The 17,434-nt window shown below is 47.8% G+C and overlaps 2 protein-coding genes across 2 annotated transcripts in view; one reads left to right on the top strand and one right to left on the bottom strand.

Moving 5' to 3' along the window:
* LOC308269119 (uncharacterized protein) overlaps positions 1–11,740 on the top strand; it is a gene marked incomplete at both ends in the record, with an annotated part of 28,591 nt that extends 16,851 nt beyond the window's left edge. Inside the window, one exon of the mRNA XM_080704282.1 lies at positions 11,179–11,740. Coding sequence (XP_080560408.1) covers positions 11,179–11,740 — 562 coding nt within the window. The remainder of the gene's footprint in view (positions 1–11,178) is intronic.
* On the bottom strand, positions 4,806–5,366 carry LOC308269177 (uncharacterized protein; the record flags this gene model as incomplete). Its single annotated transcript, XM_080704406.1, has 1 exon — positions 4,806–5,366. The coding sequence occupies one exon, from the start codon at positions 5,364–5,366 to the stop codon at positions 4,806–4,808; it is 561 nt and encodes a 186-aa protein (XP_080560532.1).
* Positions 11,741–17,434: the final 5,694 nt, after the last annotated feature.

The raw sequence follows: 17,434 nt of genomic DNA, 5'->3' as shown, positions 1-17,434 counted from the left end.
GCGTAACTTTATCTGTCCTTTTAGGGTTGGATGTTGTGGCAGGGGTAGCTACTGGAGGGGCGACTTTGACTCAATTGCCTCATTACTACCAGAGTCTTCAAGCTGCAATAGATAGAGATGTAAGAGACATAAAAGAAACTATCTCTAAGCTAAAAGAATCCCTCTCCTCGCTCTCGGAGGTTGTTTTACAAAACAGGAGGGGACTAGACCTCCTCTTTCTCCAACAAGGGGGTCTGTGTGCAGCTCTTAAAAAAATGCTGTTTTTATATCAATCACTCAGAGGTCATCAAAGACTCGATGAGCAAATTAAGAAAAAGGCTTAACAATAAATCGCTTGCTTGCTTTTATTCGAGAGCGCATTAGCACTGTCCAGGTTCTCATGCTACAGCAGAGATATCAGACTATGCCCTTAGAAGGAGAAGAACAGTAATTCCAAGATTGGAATTACCCAAAGAAAAAGGGGGGAATGTAGGACCCCAGTACCCCAACCACCTCGGCATTCAGAACTTTCCGCCCCAGTGCCCCTGTTTGCAGGTACTAGGACTTGCCGTTACTAGGACTTTACTTCCCTGTGTTCCAGAAACTAGCTCCCCATCAACCGTTGTTAGAAGACAAAAGTAACAATTCAGGGACTTTCCACTTACCAGGATACCAGGACCTTGGTTACCACAAACTGTCATTTGAGCTAAAAAATGATATCTCTGGCCAAACCACCCAATCCTGAGACGGGTTAGAAATAAGAACCAATGATAATAAAACACCTAATGGTAACCGCGCCTCTGTAATTAAAGTGTATAAAAACTGCCCACATCTGTTGCTAAGGGTCGATTCCTCAACTTGAGAGGCGACCCCAGCTCTGGACATAATAAAACCTCTTGCAAATTGCATCGACTTCTGCCTGTGAGTGATTACTGGGAGGGTGTGTGCTTCCTGGGCGCCGACAGGTCCAACACTTCATCCTTAGAAATCAATTTTTTTTTTCTTTTTTCTTTTAGTACTGGGAATTGAACCCAGAGATCCTCGACCTCTGAGCTATAGCCCAGCCCTATTTTATTTTTATTTGGAAACAGTGTCTCTCTAGATTGATGAGAGGCTCACTACTTGCTGAGGCTGTCCTCAAACCTGTGATGCTCCCCTCTCAGCCTCCTATGTCAGGGATTACAAGCATGTGCCAACATGCCTGGCTCCAGAACTAAAAATTTAAAGATGATGATAGAGGAGGAGGAGGAGAGGAGGAAGAACAAGGTACACGCCTGGACACAAGATGCTGTGTTTTGCATATAGATTGTCCTTTGGAAGAGCTCATGTATTAATGCAAAAATGTTCAGAGTTTAAATGACTCATTATGAGGGTTCTAATCTTCTCCATGGATGAATGCATTAATGGGTCCAATCATTAATGGATTCATAGGTTTATTAGTTGGTAATATAGGCAGTATGACTGGAGGAATGCGGCTTTGGGCTCCCTGTCTGTCTGTCTGTCTGTCTGTCTGTCTCCCTCCTTCCCGCCTCCATGACGTTAAAGCAGAGTCCCTCTGCTTGTGCTCTCTCTATTTGCTCCCTGCGTCCACGTCCTGAGCTCTGCAGATTTCACTAACGTGGACTGAATCCCTGAAATCTCCAGGATGGTGAACAAATTAATCCTCCTCCTCTAACATGCGGTTGTCAAGTGCTTTGGGTCACAGCTGTGGGAACGCTCTCTGACATACCAGCTCTGGTCTGCTGCTACGTGTCACAGGGACTTCCTTCGCCTTCCCCCAGCCCATCATCAGCGGTCCCTGTGCGGATGGAAACATGCACTCACTGTCAAAGCAACAAATAGGGCCTCGGTCAGCACACTCACTGCTATAATCCAAATGCCTGACCACAAAACTTAGAGGAAGGAAGACTGACTTGCTCACTTATTTATCTGTTTTGAGTATTTCAGGGCTTCATTCCTTGTTAGACCAGGCCTGCAGAGCTCAGGGCGTGGCAACAGGAAAGAGTGAAAGGGAGAGGGCAAGGCTCTGCTCTCAAGGTGTGGAGGCTGGAAATAGGGGAAAGAGTGGGAGGAGAAGCGACCTTAAGAATCCCCAAGGTCACACCTCCAGAAGCCCTCCTTAGCAACCAAGCCTGGCTTCCAACATGGCTTCCAACATGGCTACCTGTCTCCATGAGGATGGGGAGACATTCTAAATACAAACCATTACATGAAGTACCAGGAGATTTCAGATATTGAATGGGCCAGCATCACTGGAGAACAAAAATGTGTGTTTCCTTTGATATTTATCAATTTGGTCTTAACTACTTGTTGGCAATAGAAGGCCACAGGAAAAATATAAAAGCAGAAAGTGCCCTCATATGCCAATGTCTTTTCTTTTTAGTTATTTATTTATTTATTTATTTATTTATTTATTTATTTATTTATATTGTTGCATTGTAATCATATATCACATTGGAATACAAGACTTGAGAGGATATACAAGCACACATCATCCAATTAGCCCTCATCCAGTCCCCATCCCATTCCCTCTCCCTCCCTGGATCCCATGCTTGTTTGGTGATTAACTTTGATACATTTGTTTATGTACCTCCTGAGTTTTAAAGAGGCTTCATCCTCCCCTATTTCATACCCTCTGATTGGTCACCTTAATTGCTTCACTATAGGGCCCTTTCTATAGCTCGACCTCTTCCTGTTGCCCCTCTCCTTCTAGTTTTTGCTGATTAGGGGAAGCATCTGGTTTTTATTTTCTGCAATATTTCTCTGTGCATGCCACGTTGCAAGTACCGATCCCACTCTTGATGGCCCTGGTAGTGGCCTGGCTACCCGGTGGACTGATCCAGACCTTGCTGGCTCAAGCAGCGGCCTTGCCTCATGGCAGGCCCCAATTCTGGTCTCGCTGGCCCCGACCCCAGCCTAACCCCTCAGCTGCCTCCGATCCTGGCCTCGCTGGCCCCAGCACCGGCCTACCCTCAAGGCACATTCCAATACTGGCCTCAGAGACTTCAGTAGTGGCATTGCCTCACGGAAGGCTCCGATGACGGCAACTGGCCCCGGCACCGACCTAACCCCTCAGCAGGCTCTGATTTGGGCCTCGGAGGCCCCAGCACCGGCCTTGCCTCATGGCAGGCTCTGATCCTGGCCTCGCTGGCCCCGGCATCGGACTAACCCCTCGGCAGGCTCTTATCCTGGCCTCGGAGGCCCCAGCACTGGCCATGCCTCATGGCAAGCTCCAATGCCGGCCTTGCTGACAGTAGCAATGTCAGTTCCCAGTACTCAGGAGAGGCAGAGATCTGATGCATTACACCTGGAAACTTTGAAATAATAACCCCAGAGGCAGAATGCTACCACCATGCACCCTCGAGAACGTGGGACATGTGGTTGGGTGAAGAGGGTACTTGGATTGGATCCTGCCAAGGGGTGAGGCCGGAAACGGATAGAGCAAAGCTGGGATTGGAGCCTGCTGTGAGGCAGGGCCGGTGCTGGAGCCTCCGAGGCCGGGATCGAAGCCTGCTGAAGGGTTAGGCCTGTGCTGTGGCCAGTGAGGCCGGGATCAGAGCCTGCCATGAGGCAAGGCCAGTGCTGAGGCCTTCGAGGCCAGGATCGGAGCCTGCTGAGGGGTTACGCTGGTGCCAGGGCCAGCAAGGCCGGGATCAGAGATTACCATGAGGCAGGCCAGTGCTGGGGCCTCTGAGGCCAGGATTGGAGCCTGCCAATGTCTTTTTGTTGTTTTTTTGTTGATTTTTTTTTTTTTTTTTGGTGGTACTAGGGTTCCTGGAAGCACTTCTACCTCCGGGCTACAGTCCCAGACCTATTTTTTTTTTTAATTTTTTTTGGAAACAGGGTGTCTTAAGCCAGCGTGTCTGGCTTCGAACCTGAGTGATCCTCCTGTCTCCACCTCCCAAGCGTGGGGATTACAAGCATGCGCCACCATGGCCGGCATGCCAATGTCTTTTCAAGGCAAGCTTACAAAGGGATCTGGGCCAGGAAGCCCAGAGGGTTAACTCCCCCAGGAGCATCCTCAGGCCTGCAGGACAGAGTGAGGCCAACTCTGTCCTCACCCATGAGAGGGGCAGCGACTGCTAAGGAGCAGTGACCTTGAACTGCCCAGAATTCTCCATAGGGTTAGTGTAGAGACACTGGGCAGAAGGAAACACTGTGAGGGGAGCCAGCACAAGTCCCTGGAGGAGGACGAGGCAGGAAGGAAGGGGTTTGTGATCAGACACTGGAATAAAGAGCAACCTGGAGAAGCGCAGAGGGTGGTGGAAGGTGTTTATTTAAGGATGTGAAGGGAACAGGTGAGACCTCAATAGAGAACCAGGGAGAGCAGGTTAAGAGAGGCCAAGGGGCTGTGCTGGGCAGTGCCAGCTCTGGGTGGGCACAGCAATTGCAGCTCAGGGCTCCCGGGCTCTGGGGGCTCCACTGACTGCTGCACCTCAGCTTGACGAGGGCCCAGGAGAAGCCAGAGCCCTGAAGGCCAGGGCCTCAGAGGCCGGGGAGGGAGAAGTGGAGGGAGGAGAGGCGGGGTTCACTGGGCAGAGGACAAGGACTCACCACAGGTCCTCGGGGTCCTTCTTCCACGCTGGACACCTGGGTCCTCCTTGGGCTGGAGATGCAGCTTCCACTGTAGGAAGACAAGACCCGGAGGTGAGCTCCTGTGACCTAGGAAACAGCTCTTGTCCCTGTGGAGGCTGTGGGGTGCGGGGACATTAGAAGTCAGTGGTCAAAATCTCAGATTATGCACTCAGTACAAATGGAAACACAGCAGCTGGACAAGCAGAAGATGGTCCTCTGCCTAAGGGACAGGAGGGCTTGCAGCAGCTGGACTAGCAACAGCAGGGCTTGCAGCAGCTGGATTGACAACTAGACGACCCACAGCCTGAGGAGCAGCAGGGCTTGCAGCAGCTGGACTGGCAGCAGGATGACCCACAGCCTGAGGAGCAGCAGGGCTTGCAGCAGCTGGATTGGCAACACATGGGGACACAGCAGCTGGACTGGCAGCAGCAGGGCTTGCAGCAGCTGGACTGGCAGCAACAGGGCTTGCAGCAGCTGGACTGGCAACAGCAGGGCTTGCAGCAGCTGGACTGGCAGCAGGATGACCCACAGCCTGTGGAGCAGCAGGGCTTGCAGCAGCTGGACTGGCAACAGCAAGGTTTGCAGCAGCTAGACTGGCAGCAGATTGGCTTACAGCCCCCACAACATCCCCCACAGGAGCCACCAGTGGAGCAGCAGCAGGCCGGCACACAGCAGCACACGGGCTTGCAGCAGCACACAGGCACACAGCAGCTGGAGCCACAGCCCTCACAGCTGGAGCCGCAGCCCCCACAGCTGGAGCCACAGCCCCCACAGCTGGAGCCACAGCCTCCGGAGCAGCCACAGCAGCCCATGGTTTGGTGTTTGAGGTGGATGGGTCTGAGGTTCAGGTGGAGAGGGAGGTGTGCGTGTGTGAAGCCTTTGGTGCTAGGACCCTTTATATACCTGATCAGGGGTGCTGATGGGCACGAGGCCCCTTCCTCCTGTCTATTTCTGTGCTTTCCCCAAGGAAGCTCCATGTCATTTAAAATAACACAAACATCCCTCCACGTTGTGACACACTTCCTTCTCAAGCACTGCTTCCTCTGAAACCTCCTGTACCTGCCTGCCCTTGGCCCTGGGCACCCTGGGAATGAGGGCATCTTTCTATATTCTTCCCTGCCCAAACTCTCACTCCTTCCTGGAGGCGGCAAGGGAGGACCAATGTTTTTGTTTGTCCAAAAGCCTGACAAGTCCATATCCTGGCATGGATGGCAGGTGTGCATTTGGGCGTCATGGCTGAATGTTCTCTGCAGTTGAAGACCCACTGATGGTCCACATGGTAAGAAGACCAGTCCTGCCCTCTGTCCTGGCCCTTCTCCCAGATCGTCCTCTTTGACCTTCATAATGCCCAGCCAAAGAAATTACCTGAATTGCTTAGTAGTCCTCTCCACCAGACCCACAATTATCTCACCGTTTACAACCTCCCCCTCAAAGCAGTGACACTGGTTTTGGGTATGTTTCACACACGGATTCTCATCTGGGGCTCGCAGAACACAACTCTGCATGACCTTGTGCTCATTCAGAGATACAATGATCTATTTCTAAGTTGCAAAGATGACACATTTCATTTAGAAAATTATCAAGGACTGCCCCTAAGCTCAGAAGAACAGGTACACCCACAGTTTGCCATCTTAGAGGATTCGCATGTTGGATCTATTTCCAGTTTTCTAAGAGCTCTCCACCCTGGTCTCTCCCTTTAGGATCTGAACATCCAGACATTGAAAACTGGATTCTTTTTTGCTGCCCATGTAGTCAGTTAGTTTTCTGTGACCTCAATCAAATATGTGAGGTTGTAAGAATATAAAGAAAAGAGGTTGTTTCAGCTCCCATTGGGTGACTGAAGGTTTAAACAGCACAGTGTCTGGCTCTGCTGAGGCCCCAGATGCCCAATCATGGTGGGAGGGAGTACATGAGGACACAGCAAACCAGAGACCAGAGGGGCTGGACCTGCCCTATTATAACAACCGTCTTCTGGGAACTAAGAGGTGTCCAAGAGAATGACCCTTGTCTGCTCTGAGGGGCATGCCCCTACGATCTCCTACTAGGCTGGGCCTCTTTCTTTTTCTTTTTCCTTTTATTTTGTGTGCTTTTTTTAGTGCATTATAGTCTCACATCATGATGAAATCATGTTGACAGTGACACATGCACACGCTCCTGGTGCCCCACCTCCTCATGGAGTACCCAAATTGAGGGTGGTATATATTCACGTGTACACACAGTCTGTGGTAGTGTTTGTATTTATGAACCAAGTCCTCCTCCACCCCTGCCCTTATGTTCCTCCCTGGCTCCCCTGAGGTTTCTCCTCATCATCTGGAGCCTCTCCTTCCCCAGATTACTCCCTGTCCTGCACACGTTAAACATCGGACGCTTTACTCTTTCTAATTGGCTAATCTCAGGTAACATAATGTTCCCCAGGTCCTTCCATTTTCTTGCAAATGATGTAATTTTATTTTTCTTCATTGCTGAGTATAATTCCATTGTGTCTGGGAGTCAATAAGGTCTTCCCCTTATCTTAACTAAAAGAATACTTCTGACTGTCCTTCCCCCAGAGTCAACAAGGTTTGGGGTCATGGAGGTTTCAAAGTCATTAAGCGACTTCAGCTGAACCCTGAATGCCCCTCGGGTCTCCTTTGCTGAAAGATCGACCCTCTTAAAGTCTGCGTCAACTAAACTGCTCAGTGAACGCTTTGCAAATGTTTCTCTATTCAGGTTCATCTCAGAGGGCAGGATTGAAAATGCTTGACGCAGAAGCTGTACTTCTGCCAGACCCGTAGGCATCTGCAGCTATGTTTTAAATATAAGACAGAAGGCTGTTGGATATTGTTTAATATATTTCTATTGCATTCTCCTTAAAAAGAAATCTATATATTGTATTTCTCATGGCATTCTCCTCTGTGAAGGTCTTTACCATAAGGTACGAGCGCACTATTCGGCACACAGACTCTTCAGAGGTCTGTGATAGTAGTTCCTGGAAGGATTATATATGTGAGTCCTTCTCCAGAGGAGCAGTTGGCAATAAGGCTACTACTTCTACATTTGTGTTCCTTTTATTTACTTTTAATTCTACAGCATTGATGCTGCTTGATACAAGTCTGTGCCTTTGCTGGAAATGTTAATTTCAATAAAAGCTTTGTAAATTTGATTAAAATTAAGATTCACTTGAAACACTGCATGTCTATGTAATGATCTAGAGTATGTAAAAGAAAAATGCATGTAAATTTATATATTTGCACTATAAAGGTATTTGATTATAATAGTTAGGCTTTTATGGCCTTTTTTAAAAAAAAAAACAAACTCTCACAACTAATGATGCTATTGTTCTGTCTGAGTTAAGATTAGGTTTGTGTTGTTTGTGTCATACCAGGGTATTGTTTGACCTGCCCGTGATGTATGTACTTTGGACTTGTCTTTCGTGCATTCCTGTACAACCCAAGGCTAGAAACTGTCACCGTTTCTGGATTGTTTGAGTTGAGGCCATTTATATTGAGTGTGATTATTAAGAGATGAGTTTTAATTCCTAACATGTTAAGGTTTTATTTCTGTTTGAAATACAATTCTTTGCTTAGCTGTCTGCTGGATGAAAACTCTTGTTTCTCTGGTTCTGGTATGTATTATTATTCCTTCTTTGTAATTAATCTCTTTGAGTATTTTCTCTAGCACTGATTTTGAAGACATAAATTCCTTCAGCTTCTCTTTGTCATGGAAGCTTCTTATTTCCCCATCTAATTTGAAAGATAGTTTTTCTGGGTAGGAAAATTTTGGCTGGAAGGTATTTTCTTTCAGAGTTTGGAATATGTTACTCTAGGCCCTTCTGACTTTAATGACTTGATTTGAGAAATCTGGAGTGATTCTAATCGGTTTGCCTCTGAATGACACTTGGCTCTTTGTTTATGTTGCCTTTAAGATTCTCTGCTTGGCTTCTACATTGTTCATTTTGAGTATTAAGTGGCACGGGAAACCTTTTCTCTGATCCTGTCTAAAGGGAGTGCTATCAGTGGCCTGAATCTGTGTATCGACCTCCTGCTCTATGTTTGGAAATTTTTCTGGTACTACTTCTTTGAAGAGATTGTTGATCCCTTTGGTTTCACCTTTTTTTCCCCTCCTCTATGCCAATAATTCTTACGTTAGCACCCTAAAGATGGGCCCATATTTCTTCAATGTCCAATTCCTGCTCTTGACTTGTTTTTACTAAGTTATAAACTATGCATTTGTTTTTGGAGTGATCATCTTCTAGGAGCGAGACTCTATTCTCCATGTGGTCTAATCGATTGTTTATAGTTTGAATTGATGCCTTTACTTCAATGATTGCATCCTTTATTTCTTTCAGAATCTCCTAAATTATTTTTAAAAATTCTGCATTATTTCTACAGTTCCATTCCTGATTTGATCTTCTGGAGATCTCTGCATTTCTGTGTTATCAGGTTCTGTTATTGTGGGGTTGTGGGAGCTCAGTGCTCCATTGTTGTTTCTCCTTCCCATGATTTCAAAAGTTTGTGCCTGTTGCTTTTGATAGATTTCTCTCAGTCTCTAGGTGTCAGGTGGTATATCCAAGAGCAAGTTGTACTATATTCAACAGTGAAGGTTGAGTAAGGAGGAAAATAAAGGAGGAAATGGAAGAATAGGGTAAGGTCTCCGATAGGGTCGAATAGTATGAAAATATGAGTTTGGTAAGATAGTATATACGAGAGATTAGAGATAGTACCAATGTAGTAGTATCCTAGTAACCAATGTAGAGTTTCTGGTATAGTAATAAGAAGTGGATTTAATACAAGACAAGAGAGCGATGAAAAGAAGAAAAATATAGAGAAGGGATAGGAAGGAGAGAGTAGGTATATACAAGGGAAGAATCTTGGGAGAAGGTTTGGGAAGAGAGTTAAAACAAACAAACAAAAACCAAAAAAATGGGCTTCTGGGAAGATGGCTATGGAGAAAAGCAGCGTTTATGAGTCCAACTAAGAATTGATCTCTATTACCACAAAATCAGTGCTTTTCATAGCCAGAAAACACCATCAGCAGAGAAATAAAAACTTAAATACAAGGGACAGAGAAAAAGAAGGCTAGAAAAACAACCAGACACCAGAAAAGAAACCAGCCTGCAGTGCCGCGGCCAGAGCCATGGCACAGAGCTGCGCTGGCGCCATCTTCCCTCGCAGCACCAAGCTCCAGAGAGGAGGGGGACTCAGAACTGAGCTCAAAATCAGAGAGGAGATACGCTGGCCTCACGGCCAAGGAAGTGGGCAGCAGCGCGATACTGCCGGCGGCAGTGGCGAATTCACCGGACGGCTCCAGATCAGTGCACTCAACAATCCACCAGGCTCCAGAAAGGATGGCTGGACAGTGAGCTGAGGTGAGCAGCTGCAGAACAGCCGGGCAGAATTCAGCATATTTTTCAGCGCAAGGAGCGTCTAAAGCTCCCAGGGGCTGGGCTCAGCACACCCTTCAGGGACTCAGAGAGGAGCTTAAAATCGGAGAAGAAATATGTCAGCCTCATGGCTGAGAGCGTGGCAGAGGTGCCATATTGCCAGCAGTGGCAGCAGTGAGTTCACCGAGTCCACTACAGCTCCACCAGCGCACTCAACAACCGTGAGTCAAATGTAGCCCCTAGAGAGAAATCCCAGTACTGCACTCCCAGGGACTTGCGCAGAAAGTCTCCCTGGGTCAGAGATTTTTGCAGTCCAACCCAGTGGGGGAGTGGTGGTGGCAGAGATATCACACCATAGTTTCAACTCCCCATGAGAGTTGAAACTATGAGAGTTTTGGGGTGGTGAAGTGAAAGTGCCCAGAGCTGGGGACACAGAAGTCTACAATCAGCTGAACTGAATGCACTCAAGGTCTGGGCATTTCACAGTAGGTACATTTTGTCTAAACAAAAACATTTTAAAATAATGTTCTTAGAAAGCCAAAGTCCACTAGGAAGGATGACCAATCGACTTTTGTAACCTCCAGGAGAAAGTATGTGAATTCTCTCATCTAACTAGTGATTAGTACAGACTGGGGCCCCAAGTTGTGGAAGGGAATGTGGGTGTCATCTGGAGGGGCCAGGAACGAAGAAGGGTCTCAGAAATAAGAAGAGGTAAGTGCCAGAAGCCACTGAAATCCAAGAACTTCAACACTCTTTTCTCATAACTTCAACAAAATATTTATCCAGGCAATTTTGGGGTTAGAACTATAAGTGGTCTTAATTTTCACCTTAAGGCTTCTATTTACAAAGACGATCACATTGGATTACTAGGTAGACACTCGAGCACCAGCGCCCAGAGAACTTAGCACCGGCATTACGAGGACAAACTCGGGGGCCAGCACAGACTCGCCATGGTGCCCCGGGGCTGCAGGGACACTCGCTGCAGGAGCTGACCCTCGTCCAACCAGGTGACGCCGGCTCACAAGGAAGAGGCCACGCAGAAACCAAGGAAGGCCGAGCTGGGCTGGAACCGAGCAGATCATGGGACTGGGAAGAGATTTAGAACACTGCCCACAGGAAATAGTGTGACAAAAAGGAAGTCATCATGTTTTGAGAATAAACACCAGGGCAGGGATATAAGGGTGCCAGGAAGAGTGGCCTCCACATTCCAAACCTCCCTCTGCACCTCCTCCTCCTCAAACTCACTCCACCTCGACCACCAGAACCATGGGCTGCTGTGGCTGCTCCGGAGGCTGCGGCTCCAGCTGTGGGGGCTGCGGCTCCAGCTGTGGGGGCTGCGGCTCCAGCTGTGGGGGCTGTGGCTCCAGCTGTGGGGGCTGTGGCTCCAGCTGCTGTGTGCCTGTGTGCTGCTGCAAGCCCGTGTGCTGCTGTGTGCCGGCCTGCTGCTGCTCCAGCTGTGGCTCCTGTGGGGGCTACAAGGGGGGCTGTGGCTCCTGTGGGGGCTGCAAGGGGGGCTGTGGCTCCTGTGGGGGCTCCAAGGGGGGCTGTGGCTCCTGTGGGGGCTCCAAGGGGGGCTGTGGCTCCTGTGGAGGTTGTAAGTCCAGCTGCTGCCAGTCCAGCTGCTGCAAGCCCTGCTGCTGCCAGTCCAGCTGCTGCAAGCCCTGTTGCTCCTCAGGCTGTGGGTCATCCTGTTGCCAGTCCAGCTGCTGCAAGCCCTGCTGCTCCTCAGGCTGTGGGTCATCCTGCTGCCAGTCCAGCTGCTGCAAGCCCTGCTGCTGCCAGTCCAGCTGCTGTGCCCCCGTGTGCTGCCAGTGCAAGATCTGAGGCTCCGGCCACAGATCTGAGCTGAGTCCTGCAAGTCCAGCTTTCCAGGGGTGACCAGAACTGTGTCCTGAGCTTCTAACTCACACCCTGAGTCAGACCTACATGGACTGCCTTAGTTCAGTCCATACCCCAGCACTCAGCACTCAGCACTAAGATCATGGCCTCCACCATGCCTACTGGATTCCCCCTTTCTCTTCCTCTTCTGGTTTCCCCGCTCCAAGCTTTTAGGGCCGTGTTGCCCATGCCACATGGATGCCCAGGAGCACCCTGAGACTGGATGTCCTCTGCCCAGAGACCCTGGGTCCCCCCACCCCAGGCCTGGCTCCTCCATTCCTTTGTTATCTGGCTGGGAGCTGCCTGAACTCAGTCTGCTGTGGAGTTTGCCTGGAAGACACACAGGTGTAATGGGGTCCCCAGCTTCACCCCTGCGGGGAGGGTCTCCAAGCCCTCCTCTCCCTTCCTGGCCATGCCTGTTCTTCTGCTTCGTTGCTCTCCCCTCCCTCTTTTGAATGCTTATCTGGATCTCCTAAATAAAGTCAGTCCACACCTCTTCACATTGTGAGCTTATGTTGTGATTCTTGTTTCAGTCTTCGCATTATTAGAAGCATGTGCAATTTTAATGTAGCCACACCCGGCTGCTTTCTCCCCCACTACATTTGTTTGCTAGGGCCTGTGCTGGTCAGTCTTCCATCACTGTGACCAACATGCCTGACAAAATCACCTTGGAGACGGGAGGGTATTATGGCTCATGGCTGCAGAGGCCTGGTCCATGGCCAGCAGCGTCAAAGCAGACACATCTTGGCAAAAAGGCATGCTGAGAAAGGCTGTTCTTTCAGGTCCTGACAGCTGGGAAGCAGAGAGAGGAAGAAGGGACGAGAGACACAGAGGACCCCAAGGCCACACCTCCGCCACCCACTTCTTTCAGCCACACCCCACCTGCCTGTGGTTAGCCACCCAGTGAAACCTCCAGATTATTAATGCACTGATGAGCTAACCTGCAGATGGGCTTAGAGCCCTCGTTATCAATTGTCTCACCTCTGAACATTGCTGCACTGCCCACTGTTTTGGTCATCTGTTTTGTGGCTACAACCAAAATACCAGACAAGCACAACTTAGAGAAAGAAAGGTTTATTGGCTCACGTTGTAGAGGTTGCCAAGGATTCAGTCCATGGTCGGCCAGCTCCAAGGTAGAAATAGCTTGGTGGCAGAGCTTCAGGGCACGGTGGAGAAGAGACGTTCTCACTTCTTGATGGCCGGGGAACAGGGAACGAGAGATGAAAAAGCCAAAGACGGGTACAGTCCTGAGCCAGGATCCCAGGGATCCAAGCCCTCTTGGCATTTCCTGCCTCCAGACCTGCTCGCATGACCTACACATGAGGATTAGGGGGCTATTTTAAATACAAAGCATCACACCAACACATGAGCTCTGGAGAAGGGACATTCCAGATTCAAACTCTGCCCCTGACTCTTTAAAATTCACGCACATTTTACAACACACTCAGCCCATCTCCAAGAGCCCACCGGTCTTAACAATTCCAGAATTGTTCAAAAGTCCAAGTCTAAAATCTCCTCTGAGATTCAAGACAAATGCAGAGTTGTGCTCCCTGGTAAAAATGAAAATCAAGGAGAGATTCAAAATGGCGACTGAGGGACACAGCAATTCTCAGTAGTTGAAACAAATAGAGTTCAACTACTTAGAAGGCAGAGTCTTAATCAACAAAATAAATACATCCCAGGAACCAAAACAGATCCAGGTACCTCAGCAGAAACCCTGAACTCTAAGAAGAAGAACAAAGATCAGACATCAGACCTGCTGCAGATACAACCAGGCAGCTCGCTGGTGTCAGCACGGAGTGTGCGGGCTGCCCGCCCAAACTGCATCCCCTAGTCCTGACTGATACCACCGCGGCGAAATAGCCAGAGACTGAAAACGGTCATAGAGCCTCATCTTAAGCAGCGAGCGGCGCCCACAACAGAATCCTGTGCGCCCAACAAAGACTGTACCACAGCGACACAGGGACTCCCACGGACGCCTAGACCAAGGAAGCCAGGTACCTGAGTGCGTCCAGGGAAGCTGCGGGTTCTAGCGTGCACCCCAGGTCCAGCACTGGCCCTGAAAAAGCATTTGACAAAATCCAACACCCATTTATATTAAAAACACTGCAGAAAATTAGGATAGAAGGAACGCACTTCAACATCATGAAGGCAATATACTGTAAATCCAAAGCCAACATTATATTGAATGGGGAAAAACTGCAAGAATTTCCGCTACAGTCAGGAACAAGACACGGATGCCCACTATCACCACTCCTTTTCAATATAGTCCTTGAGACTCTTGCTACAGCAATAAGGCAAGAGAAGGAAATCAAAGGAATTCACATAGGAAGAGAGGAATTAAAATTATCCTTATTGGCAGGTGACATGATCCTTTATCTGGAAGACCCAAAGAACTCAACCAAAAGGCTTCTGGAGCTGATTGACAAATTTAGCAAAGTCACAGGATACAAAATCAACCTAAAGAAATCAGTGGCTTTTCTTTATGCCAACAATGAATCCACAATGAAAGAAACAAACAAAAAAATTCCATTCACTATAACCTGAAAACCAATAAAATACCTAGGAATAAACCTAACCCAAGATGTAAAAGACCTCTACAACAAAAACTATAAACCATTAAAGAAAGAAATCGAAGAAGACCTTGGAAGATGGAAAGATCTCCCGTGCTCATGGATAGGCAGAATAAATATCATCAAAATGGCCATTCTGCCAAAACCGATCTATAGGTTCAATGCAATTCCCATTAAAATACCAGTGACATTCTTCATAGACCTAGAAAAATTAATCATGAACTTTTTATGGAAAAAGAAAAGACCCAGAATAGCTAAAGCAATTCTCAGCAATAAGAAACATGCAGGAGGCATCACAATCCCAGACTTCAAATTATACTATAGAGCAATAGTAGTAAAAACAGCATTGTACTGGCACAAAAACAGATATAATGACCAGTGGATTAGAATAGAAGATACAGAAACAAACCCACACATCTTTAGTCAATTAATCTTTGACAAAGTTGCCAAACACATACACTGGAGAAAAGACAGCCTTTTCAACAAGTGGTGCTGGGAGAACTGGCTAATCATTTGTAAAAAGATGAATCTAAACCCCTATATCTCACCTAACACAGGAATCAACTCAAGATGGATCAAAGATTTAGAAATTAGACCTGAGACTGTGAAGTTAGTGGAGGAGAACATAGGTTCAACACTACAACATATTGGCACAGGCAGTAACTTTCTCAACAAAACCTCCAAAGCTCAGGAAATTAAAGCAAAAATTAACAAGTGGAATAGCATCAAACTAAAAAGTTTCTTCTCATCAAAGGAAACTATCAATAACCTAAAGAGGAAGCCTACAGAATGGGAAAACATCTTTACCAGCCACCACTCTGATAGGGGGCTAATATCCAGAGTATACAAAGAGCTCAAAAGACTCTACACTAGCAAAACAAACAACCCAATCAAGACATGGGCAAATGAACTAAATAGACACTTAACTAAAGAAGAGATACAAAGGGCCAATAGATACATGAAAAGATGTTCTTCATCACTGGTCATCAGGGAGATGCAAATCAAAACTACACTGAGATTCCATCTAACCCCAGTCAGAGTAGCAAGCATAAAGAAATCAAACAACAACAAATGCTGGCGAGGATGTGGGGAAAGAGGAAGTCTTTTACACTGTTGGTGGGAATGCAAACTAGTTCAGCCACTATGGAGATCTGTGTGGAGATTCCTAAGAAAGCTAGGAATAGATCCACCATACGATCCAGCTTTACCACTCCTGGGTATTTTTCCAAAAGAGTTGAATTCAGAGAAATACAGCAACATATGCATACCTATGTTCATAGCAGCACAATTTGTAATAGCCAAAATATGGAACCAACCCAGGTCTCCATCAACAGATGAATGGATAGCAAAACTCTGGGAAATACACACAATGGAATTCTACTCAGCCATAAAAAGAACAAAATCATACCATTTGCAAGAAGATGGAAAGCCCTGGAGAGCATTGTGTTAAGTGAGACCAGCCAAGCACAGAAGGAGAAGGGACATATGTTCCCTCTAATATGCCCAAACTAGGGAACACAGAGGATACCAGTGGGACTCCAGGTAATGGAGGGGAAATACCAGCAAAGCTTGAATGGAAGGATAGGGGAGGAGGAAGGCTGAACGTGATTAATGAGGGTCTACATCTGAATATGTGTAAAATTATGAATATAGCATGGTTACCCTGGACAATCATTGGTGGGAGGGGGGGAGGGAAAACAGGGGCGGGGGTGAGAGGGCACCAAGTATAATTTAAATGTATACCACTTATGTTCAATAAAGAAAAAAATTAAATAAAAAAATGAAAATCAAGTTACATGCTCCTCATAGACCATGGACAAAGCAAACACAGCCATTTCAAAGGAAAGAATAGGATCTTAAGAAGAAGGGATGGGACCAAAGCTGGACCACCAACCAGCTCAGGATGTGCCAAGTCCTGAAGCTCCCCACCGGCATCTGGGGCCCATGGTGTTGAGTCGTGCCCTCCAAGGGCTGGGAAGCCCCCCCCACGGCCTTGCCAGTCGCAGCCTACACGCACCCTGTCTGTCCGTGCTCGCAGCCTTCTCATCCCTTAACTCCTGGGTCTGCACTGCAGCTTGGATTCACTCTCTCAGCTTCACACAATGCCCTCTCGGGGGCTGCCCACGGGGATTCCAACCCTGATCCATCGCCTGGCCTCTGAGGCCTTCCTTTAAAATCTCAGTGGAAGCCCCCTAAGCCCTTAATTCCAGCATTCTACAATGCCCACAGGATGGATGATGCCAGGGTCTGCCACTTGCTCCTGCAGCGGCCAGGCCCCTTGGACCAGGCATGGAGCAGCCGTTGAGTGTGTGGGAGGCTGGGTGTGGTGAAATGGATCCTGGGTAAACAACCTCCTGGGCATTCCTGTGTGAGCAAGGGGCTCCCAAGCCTATTCTCATAATGGCCTCTCTCACACAGTGTTCACCTTGAGCCTGCGGCGGGTGGAGTCTTGTGACTCCTGAGACGCCCTGAAGGCGTCTTTCCTGTTTTCTCTGTGCGAAAGCCCTTGGTTTCTCTCAAGTGGCAATAACGTCTCGTCTTCCTCGCTGTCCTTGGCCACAATGTTATGTGTGCTTTTCTGGTCAAACTGCAAGTTTCTCAAATCTTTCTGCTCTTCTTGCTTCCAGTTTTTACAGTATATTTGGCTAAAAGCTGACAGAAACACCCATGTCACTGCCCCAGTGCTATGCTACCTTGAAATGTTCAACAAACACTTTTCAGTACCAATTTCTGCGCTAGTCAGATTTCAGTCACTATGACCAAAACACCTGACAAAACAACTTAGAACAGAAAAGTTTTATTCTGGCTCTTAGTTTCAGAGGTTCGGCCCATCGTTGGCTGGCTCCAAGACAGAAACATCATGGTAGCAGGTCATGGTGGAGGATAGCTCCAGGAAGGAAAGAGAGAGAGAGATAGAGGGAGAAAGAGGGAGGGAGAGAGAAGAGAGAGAGAGAGAGAAGAAAGAGAGAGAGAGAGAGAGAGAAGAGAGGAGAGAGAGAGAGAGAGAAAGAGTGGAAGAGAGAGTCAGAGAAAGAAAGAGAGAAAGACAGAGACAAAGAGATAGAAA

The sequence above is a fragment of the Muscardinus avellanarius genome, assembly GCF_963383645.1.
Source record: "Muscardinus avellanarius genome assembly, chromosome: 1".
In the NCBI taxonomy this organism is placed as follows: domain Eukaryota; kingdom Metazoa; phylum Chordata; class Mammalia; order Rodentia; family Gliridae; genus Muscardinus; species Muscardinus avellanarius.
This window is presented reverse-complemented; position numbering and strand designations above follow the sequence as displayed.